We start from the raw sequence: 10014 nt of genomic DNA, 5'->3' as shown, positions 1-10014 counted from the left end.
AGTATGTATTGTCTTAAAACACAAATAATAAATTTCCGTTCTTTAAATACGGACCCGATTCAGAGGTGAACCACTTCTTTCTTAAACAGGAAGGTGGACCACACTATTTTAAATTTATAAGGAAATTTTCAAACAAAAATAGAGGTTTGTGTAATATGTCCCAAAATAAAATATGTTCTTATTAAGTTAGTCGGTCTGACAGATTTCAAATACTATCGTCAAGACGATCACTATGAGAATAGTTCAATTAATAGGAACAATGCATTATAATATACAATGATCAGATTTTGAATCTCCTTCACCTCGCATATTCACCTTAAAAGTGAATTTTAACCACTAACCAAGTTAACAAAAAAAATGTCTTCATGACGGGCACTCCCGTGTTTGTTATCTATCTATTTTTTTCCACTCTGATAACATAGGTACTTATACTTGACTATCATAACATTATATATTTAACATCCAGTTCCACGGTGTACATTTCAAGCAATACATAACAGTGCACAAAATTTCAAAAATATTGTCATGATGATCAACGCTCTGCTCCCTACACCACGTATGTGTAGACAATGCAATGGAAAATTGTTTTACAAAGAAACCCAATATATGTGCTGCAAAAATGGAAATGCGACAGTTACACAAGTAGCTGCTCCCGAAGAGTTGCGCCAGTTATTTTCAGACACTACAATTGCAGGTCGACATTTTAGACAAAATATTAAAGGTTACAACCATGTTATGTCGTTCACTTCCTTGGGTGTTCATATCGATGAAACAATGCATGCTACAAGTCGTGGTATATACACATTCCGTGCCCAAGGATCAATTTTCCACAAAATAGGTGGATTTCATCCAAATCAAGGTTCTAGGCCGCGGTTTTTACAATTGTACATTTATGATACGGACAATGAGCTTCAAAATAGAATGATAGAAAACCCTCAACTAAACCAAGCTGTTGTGCGTAGATTGAAAAATATGCTCCACCAATACAATCCTTTTGTGCATAATTTAAGATAGCTTGCACTTCAGTCGAATGTTCACGAGTGTAGGCTTCTTATTAAGGAGCGTCTATCAAATCAACCTCAATATAATCTCCCATCTGCTTCACAAGTCGCTGCAATTATTGTTGGCGGTGATGATGTAACCCTGGAACGTGGACGAGATATAAACATCTTCAGTAACGATGGAAATCTACAAAAGGTTCAAGAAACAATGGGATATTATGATCCATTGCAATATCCGTTATTGTTTCCCTTTGGTACATATGGTTGGGGACCTCCAAACAAGAAATTCTTCTGGAACAAAGATTTCATGTCGGGCATACTATAGTTACATGCTCCAGGTACATAATAATTTTATGCCCATAATACCTACATACTTAAATATTTGTGTAAAATCTATATAATAAATTATTTCATTTAATATAGATTCGTGCAACATTAAACAAATTTTTTATATGTTATATATATTTTGTTTTTTACATTCTATTACCGACACATTGCAAATGTTTTTTCATAGCAAATGTCGGGTAGAGGTTAATATTTCCATCATCATTTATGGGTAGTAAACGAGATATGACACAGAGATACCAAGACGGTATGGCCATTGTGCTTAAAGATGGTAAACCGGATATTTTTCTCACAATGACATGTAACCTTTCTTGGTCTGAGATCACTTCTGAACTTGGCCCTAATCAAACCCCACAAGATCGTCCTGACTTGCTAACAAGAATATTCCGCTCTAAATTTGAGCAATTGAAGGATGATGTCATAACTAAAGGTGTCTTAGGAAAGGTTAAAAGTTATATGTATGTAACTAAATTTCAGAAACGAGGTCTCCCACATGTGCATATGTTGTTAATCTTTGATAACGATGACAAGTTACGAGAACCAGAAGATTATTATAAGGTGGTAAGAGCAGAAATACCAAAGGTTGAATCTGAGCCCCAATTGTATGAGGCAGTCCTAAAACACTTGATTCATGGGCCATGCGGCAGGCTGAATCAAAAGTCACCATGCATGAGTAAAGAAGGGCAATGTAAAAAGCGATATCCAAAAGAATTTGTAGAAGAGACCCGTCAAGGAAATGACTCATATCCTCAATACAGAAGACAATTTAATGAACCAGTTTCTCTTTATAGAAATATTCATGTAGATAACAGATGGGTGGTTCCTTATAATCCATGGTTGCTGTTAAAATATGACTATCACATAAATGTTGAGGTATGCAGCAACATCAAAAGCATTAAATATCTCTACAAATATGTTTACAAGGGACCTGGTCGTGTCGCGATGGAAGTTCATAGAGGAACAAATATGGATGATATTCAGCAGTTTGTAGATGCAAGATGGATTTGTGCTCCAGAGGCATTATGGAGAATATTTAAATTCACTTTATACAAGTTATATCCCTCCGTTGAAAGACTGCAAATTCACTTACCAAATCATCAACAAGTGCGATATTATAACCATCAACAAGTTGCTGCTGTGCTGAATGATGACCGAAATTCAAAAACAATGCTCACAGAATTCCTTGCACTAAACCAAATGGATCCATATGCTAGAAATTTATTGTATAGACAGATTCCAGAGCATTATTGCTGGAAAAAAGGGGTTAAGAAATGGCAGAGAAGAAAAAATAACCGAAAAGTTATTGGTCGAATATATACAGTGTCCCCTTCAGAAGGAGTGAAATTCTACTTACGTGTCCTATTATCTCATTTGCGAGGTCCAACAAGTTGGGAATACCTTCTCACATGTAATGGAACTTTCTGTCACACATTCAAAATGTCAGCAGAGTGTCATGGATTTTTGGAGAGCGACAATAGTATTCGAGAATGCATGGTTGACGCGTCAAATCAACGTATGCCATATGCTTTAAGAAGGTTGTTTGCCACTATATTAGTTTTTTGTTAGCCAACTGATGTTAGATGTCTGTTTAATAAATTTTACCCCCACATGGTTCAAGATTATCAACTAACAAACAATATCGTGGGAGATAACTTAACTAATAAGTTATTGAGAGAATTAAGGGATCTCTTGCTTCTTCACTGAAAGTTTATCAAAGACTATGATCTTCCTGCGATAACTATCGAAACTACAGAAGGTGATGGAGTGCCAAAAATGATTTTGGAAGAGTTATCAGTCCAAATTCCACATGAAGACATTCAATCTGTTGAAAAGTTAAATAGTGATCAGATGTTTGCGTTCAACACCATTATGAATGTCATCAACCATAAGGAAAGCGCTGTTTTTTTTGTTGATGGTCCTGGAGGTAGAGGAAAAACATTCTTCTATCGAGCAATAATGGCAGTTTTGAGAAGTAGAGGAGACATTTTTTAACAACGGCTTCATCTGGTATAACTGCTACATTATTACCCGGTGGAAGAACTGCACACTCTCGATTCAGAATACCCTTCGAGTTAGAGCTGTAACGCTCTAATCATTATTTAATTATTTTTGATTATGTGGAGTCTTATATATGATTTTTGGTGATTTATGTGGTGTGTTTATTTTATTATATAGTTTATTTTAATAATAATTAGAATAAGTGAGAATTAGTATTATTTTGGAATGTGGGGAGTTAAGTAATATTTAATAGAATTAAGGGGGAGTAACTAAAATAAAGGGAAGTTAAGAAAGGAGTTAAGAAAGAAAGAAAGAATCAGAATACGTTTTCACGTGTAACTGTCAGTTTTGGGAGAAAAGGAGAGAAGAGCAAGGGAGCCAAGGCTGTCATTTTCTGTGCTGATCTTTCTGCAAAACTAAGGTAAGGGTGAGGTTTACCGCAATTGTATAGGTTCTGAATTCTGATTTTGTTTTTAACAGGTTTATGTGAGAATTGGGAGAAGTTAGGTTTTGTTAAATTAATGGGTTTTGAGAGTAGGGATTGTGTCTTTGATGTTAGAAATGGATTCTGAGTGCATATAACCTTTCATTGCATATCTGTAAACTGATTTGGGGAGTGAATTGGAGGAAAATGGGATTTTTGGGAAAAACCTGCATTCTGCCCGTACAGGAGTTCATCGCTCGCCTCGCGAGTAGCCTTTGCTCGCCAAGGCGAGTGAGCAACTTCATGGCTCGCCTCGCGAGTGAGACAACTCGCCATGGCGAGTACCTGTGAGGAAAACTGGATTTTTGAAGTGTTGTTATAAGCCGTATTTTGGGTAGTTTTATGTACCTAGATGATTTTAGAGAAGACTGGTGCAATTTTTTAATCAAAAAGTTGAATAGGGAACTTGGAAATGAGGATTTAGTGAGAAAAATGTCAAAACTCCCGAGAGCAGCCTTTTTCTGTTCGCTTCGAGTTCGCCTCGAACTCGCCATAGCGAGCAGATGTGCTCGCGAGGCGAGTTGCCCAGTATTTGTTGGATTGGATTCTGTTGTAGATGGTTGATTTATCTTGATGATTAAGCATGACTTTTATATTGGTGTATTTTTCTGGATGTTCTATATTGGTTGTAATGGATGCTGGCTGGATGTATGCTTTTAATTAATTAAGTTATACTTGAATGTTGTAAATTGGAGTGGTGAGTCATATACACATATATGTATATGTTGGGTTGTATGTAGATATACACAAGTGGGTCAGTTGCATAAGCATAACAGTGGGAGGGCTTCGGCTCTGGAACGCCTTGTCGTTCAAAGTGGTGGAGTACTAGTTGCTCAAAGTGGTGTTATTGGTGTTAGTGGTGAGGACTTATGTCCTGAAAATGAATGCTTTAACCATTCTACAGCGGTGAGGGCTACGGTCCTGATTTTGGTACCACATGCATGGGTGTTGTTAGAGGAGTCTTAGTGGAGTGGTGATGAGTTGCATGAGTCGTTGAGTGAGTTATTAATTACCATTTGTTGATGATATTGGAATTGATGATATTTATATGTTGTTGATGAATTATGTGATAGGGTGTTAGATTCAAATGATGCATTCTTTATCTATATTATTGTTGTGAATCTCACCCCTTCTGCTTGAAAATGTTGCCCTTCCTATGGGTAACTTGCAGGTGATCCTGAGTAGTTGGTAGTGGCTCAAAGTGTCTAGGGCTCTGATACGTGGGATGGGATTTTATGTGTTTAATTTCTTTCCTATGTATCAAATTTTGAATATTGCTGTTGTAGCCCTATTGATGATTGGTTTTGCTTGTTGAGGCTTCTATGCCATGAATATTTATTGGAGATGATTGTTAATTAAAGTTGAATTATTCCGCTCCAAGTTTAATGATGAATTTTGAAGGATGTTTAATTAAATAGATTTTTATATATTCTATTTAAGAAATTTGAAATTGTAGTGTGACATGCCCGTTGGGGTTTTACTCTGATGTTGAAAAATTATTATTTAATTGATTTTGGGAAACGGGGTGTTACAATTGGTATCAGAGCAGGTTGGTCCGTCCGGCCAAGTAGTAGAGTCGTGTTGAGCCACCTAGGATAGAGTGTCAACTCTAATGTTGTTGTTGTTGTTCTGAATTGTTGTTTCTAATGTAGAATCTTAAGATGGCTGGTAGAAACGATGTTGTTATTGCTGCTGCACTTGAGGCTGTAGCTCAAGCTGTTCAACAGCAACCGCAAGCTAGAGCTGGTAATGGAGAAGTGAGGATGCTGGAGACCTTTTTGAGGAATCATCCCCCAACATTCAAGGGAAGGTATGATCCAGATGGTGCCCAGTCGTGGTTGAAGGAAGTGGAGAGCATTTTCAGGGTCATGCAGTGCTCTGAAGTGCAAAAGGTGCGGTTTGGGACGCACATGTTGGCTGAGGAGGCAGATGACTGGTGGGTAAGTTTGCTGCCTGTGTTGGAACATGATGGAGCTGTAGTGACCTGGGCGGTGTTCAGGAGGGAATTTCTGAACAGGTACTTTCCGGAAGATGTCCGAGGTAGGAAAGAGATTGAATTTCTGGAACTGAAGTAGGGTGCTATGTCTGTTGTTGAGTATGCTGCAAAGTTTGTGGAACTTGCAAAGTTCTACCCTCACTATACTGCGGAGACAGCTGAATTCTCCAAATGTATAAAGTTTGAGAATGGCTTGAGAGCTGATATCAAGAGAGCCATAGGGTACCAACAGATTAGAATTTTCTCTGATTTGGTAAGTCGTTGCAGGATCTATGAGGAGGACACCAAAGCTCATTATAAGGTGATGAGTGAGCGAAGAGGTAAGGGACAGCAGAGTCGTCCTAAGCCGTACAGTGCCCCTGCTGACAAGGGTAAGCAGAGACTGAATGATGAGAGGAGGCCCGTTAGGAGAGATGCTCCTGGTGAGATAGTTTGTTTTAAGTGTGGCGAGAAAGGCCACAAGAGTAATGTTTGTACCAAGGATGAGAAGAAGTGCTTCAGGTGTGGTCAGAAGGGTCACCTTTTAGCGGATTGCAAGGATGGTGATGTTGTATGTTATAACTGTAACGAAGAGGGCCATATCAGTACACAGTGCACACAGTCGAAGAAGGTTAGAACTAGTGGAAAAGTGTTTGCTTTGACTGGTACGCAGACTACTAATGAGGACAGGCTTATTAGAGGTACTTGTTTCTTTAATAGTACTCCTTTAATTGCTATTATAGACACTGGTGCTACTCATTGTTTCATTGCTCTAGAAAGTGCATATAAGTTGGGTTTGATTGTATCTGATATGAAAGGAGAAATGGTTGTTGAAACTCCAGCTAAGGGTTCAGTAACTACTTCTCTTGTTTGTTTGAGGTGTCCTATATCTATGTTTGGTAGAGATTTTGAGGTAGACTTAGTTTGTTTGCCGTTGACGGGAATGGACGTTATTTTTGGAATGAATTGGTTAGAGTATAACCGAGTTCATATCAATTGCTTTAGTAAAACGGTACATTTTTCTTCTGCTGAAGAAGAGGGTGGAGTTGAGTTCTTGACTACGAAACAGATGAAGCAGATAGAACGTGATGGAATTCTGATGTATTCTTTAATGGCATATTTGTCGTTAGAAAATCAGGCTGTGATTGACAGGTTACCAGTGGTGAATGAATTTCCTGAAGTTTTTCCGGATGAGATTCCAGACGTGCCACTAGAGAGGGAGGTTGAGTTTTCCATTGACCTTGTTCCGGGAACAAAGCCGGTGTCGATGGCACCGTACCGTATGTCAGCTTCTGAGTTAGCTGAATAGAAGAAACAGTTGGAAGACTTGCTTGATAAGAAGTTTGTTCGACCCAGTGTTTCACCGTGGGGAGCGCCTGTGTTGTTGGTAAAGAAGAAGGATGGTAGCATGAGGTTGTGTATAGATTACCGTCAGTTGAACAAAGTTACAATAAATAACAGGTATCCGCTTCCAAGGATTGATGACTTGATGGATCAGTTGGTTGGTGCAAAGATTTTCAGTAAGATTCACTTGAGGTATGGTTACCATCAAATTAAGGTGAAGGATGAAGATATGCAGAAGACGGCCTTTAGGACACGTTATGGTCATTACGAATACAAGGTAATGCCTTTCGGTGTTACTAATGCGCCTGGTGTGTTCATGGAGTATATGAACCGAATTTTTCATGCCTTTCTGGATAAGTTTGTGGTTGTATTCATTGATGATATCCTAATTTATTCCAAGACTGAAGAGGAGCATGCAGAACATCTGAGGATTGTATTGCAAGTACTGAAAGAGAAAAAGTTGTATGCTAAGTTGTCGAAATGTGAATTCTGGTTAAGTGAAGTGAGTTTTCTTGGCCACATTATTTCTGGTAGTGGTATTGATCCTTCAAAAGTTGATGCAGTATCACAATGGGAGACTCCGAAGTCAGTGACAGAGATCAGAAGCTTCTTGGGTTTGGCTGGTTATTACCGCAGGTTCATTGAAGGATTTTCGAAGTTGGCACTTCCTTTGACTCAGTTGACCTGTAAGGGTAAGTCCTTTGTTTGGGATGCTCAGTGCGAGAGTAGCTTCAGTGAGTTGAAGAGAAGATTGACAACTGCTTCTATTTTGATTTTACCTAAGCCGGAAGAGCCATTCGTTGTTTATTGTGATGCGTCTAAGTTGGGCTTCGGTGGTGTTTTGATGCAAGAGGGCAAAGTGGTAGCTTATGCTTCTAGGCAGTTGAGGATTCATGAAAAGAATTATCCTACACATGATTTGGAGTTAGCTGCGGTGGTGTTTGTTTTGAAAATTCTTGTAAGAGTTGTTTGGGGTGGAGCGACTGGTGAAAGTTTGACTTGGGAGCTGGAAAGTAAGATGCAAGAATCGTATCCTGAGTTGTTTGTTTGAGGTAAGAATCGCTGCAAGTTTAATGATGAATTTTGAAGAATGTTTAATTAAATAGATTTTTATATATTCTATTTAAGAAATTTGAAATTGTAGTGTGACATGCCCGTTGGGGTTTTACTCTGATGTTGAAAAATTATTATTTAATTGATTTTGGGAAACGGGGTGTTACAAGAGCCATCTTCCAGATGCACAATGCCTAAGCAAGGCGACCTTGCGAAACTCATGAGAAGGGCTACTGCAATCATTTGGGATGAAGCCCCCATGATAAACAAGTATTGTGTAGAAGCATTAGACCGAACACTACAAGATGTTATGGGTAGCAATGCACCATTTGGTGGGAAAGTGGTTATTATGGGGGGAGATTTTCGTCAAGTGCTTCCAGTTATTGCAAAGGCAAACAAATCGCAAATGATATATGCATGCATCGTTCGGTCTAATTTATGGGCCATTACAAAGGTCCTACATTTGCGCCAAAATATGCGATCAATGCATGATCATGAATTTGCAGAATTTCTTATGCGGATTGGAGATGGCAACGAACCTACCAAATCAGATGATATGGTTAGGGTACCCTACGAAATAGGAATACAATGGGAGGGAGAAAGTTCAATACATAATCTCATACAACATACATTTCCTCATTTATAAAACCATGTTTTGGATGCATCTTATATGGTAGAAAGAGCCATACTCACTCCAAAGAATCGTGATGTGAAAATGTTGAATGACATAATTATTGACCAGTTCCCTGCAGAAGAACATAATCTATTTTCATTTGACGAGGTTGAGGGTGACTCGCATAACTTATATCAACAGGAATACTTAAACACAATTGCAACTGGAAGTTTACCACCACATATTTTAAAGCTAAAAGAGGGAGCTCCATTGATGTTGTTGCAAAACATAGACCCCAAATATGGACTTTGTAACGAGACAAGACTTCTATGTCGTGGTTTATTCTGCAATTTATTGGATGTCGAAATACTAACAGGAAGCAACGCTGGGAATAGAGCTTTCTTGCCCAGAATTAAGCTTAAAACCACTGAAGGTGCAGGACTTCCTTTTGTGCTAAGTAGAAAACAATTCCCTGTCAAACTAAGTTTTGCAATCACTATAAACAAATCACAAGGGAAAACAATTCCGAAAGTTGGAATCTATCTTACACGACATGTTTTCAGTCATGGTCAGTTGTATGTTGCTTTATCTAGAGGTGTTTCTCGAGCCACAACAAGAGTGTTGATTAAGGATGGAAAACTGGAAGGGGAGGACGGAAAGTTCACAAAAAATGTGGTTTACAAGGAAATTTTGTTTAAAGAAACATAAGTATTTATTACTAATTACATTTAACATGTAACATACACAAGTATGTCATCATAAATACAAATTAACTGAAAACATTACATCATGTTCGATCATTTAAACAGTATATAATTTTTTTTTTCTTATGCAGGAAAGTTAGAACACACTGATATCTTCCATCTATGTAAGCAGTTGAAAAAAAAAAGCATCTTGATATGTACTTTGAAAAAAAGGTATGTTACACTTAAATCTTAAATTAACATGTTGTTTTCAACAACTAATGATAATAACATGTTTCAAACTTATCACAAAATTCAGGAGGGAGAGTTTCAGAAAAAATGGAACAGTTGGAAGGATGAGGAGTCACTTTCTTCTATGTGCAACATTGATGACAAAGTATTTGCCTTGGTGTCCAAAACCATGTCTTCCTATGACAACATCATCATCATCTATATAATATAAATTTAGGACCCATTTCATAGACTTTTATGGAAATAATTCTCTACTCTTTTGCTCT

At 37.9% G+C, this 10014-nt stretch overlaps 2 protein-coding genes across 2 annotated transcripts; both read left to right on the top strand.

Annotated features, from left to right (window-relative positions):
* The first annotated feature begins 1571 nt into the window (after window positions 1-1571).
* LOC120577011 (uncharacterized) lies at window positions 1572-2912 on the top strand. Its single transcript, XM_039827899.1, has one exon. It carries the CDS (start codon window positions 1572-1574, stop codon window positions 2910-2912), a length of 1341 nt encoding a protein of 446 aa, XP_039683833.1.
* A 5478-nt stretch (window positions 2913-8390) lies between these two features.
* LOC112418489 (ATP-dependent DNA helicase PIF1-like) lies at window positions 8391-9521 on the top strand. Its single transcript, XM_024774873.1, has 2 exons — window positions 8391-8759; window positions 8943-9521. The coding sequence occupies exons 1-2, from the start codon at window positions 8391-8393 to the stop codon at window positions 9519-9521; spliced, it is 948 nt and encodes a 315-aa protein (XP_024630641.1).
* The last annotated feature ends 493 nt before the right edge of the window (window positions 9522-10014 follow it).

Source organism: Medicago truncatula, chromosome 7, assembly GCF_003473485.1.
Source record: "Medicago truncatula cultivar Jemalong A17 chromosome 7, MtrunA17r5.0-ANR, whole genome shotgun sequence".
Taxonomy (NCBI): domain Eukaryota; kingdom Viridiplantae; phylum Streptophyta; class Magnoliopsida; order Fabales; family Fabaceae; genus Medicago; species Medicago truncatula.
The sequence above is the reverse complement of the archived record's forward strand: the minus strand, read 5'-3'. Positions and strand labels throughout refer to the sequence as shown.

Coding starts and splice junctions, on each gene's coding strand:
- LOC112418489 (XM_024774873.1), top strand. CDS start 8,391: ATGCCTAAGCAAGGCGACCTTGCGAAACTCATGAGAAGGGCTACTGCA. Junction 8,760..8,942: donor CTACCAAATCAGATGATATG/GTTAGGGTACCC, acceptor ATTATTGACCAG/TTCCCTGCAGAAGAACATAA.
- LOC120577011 (XM_039827899.1), top strand. CDS start 1,572: ATGACACAGAGATACCAAGACGGTATGGCCATTGTGCTTAAAGATGGT.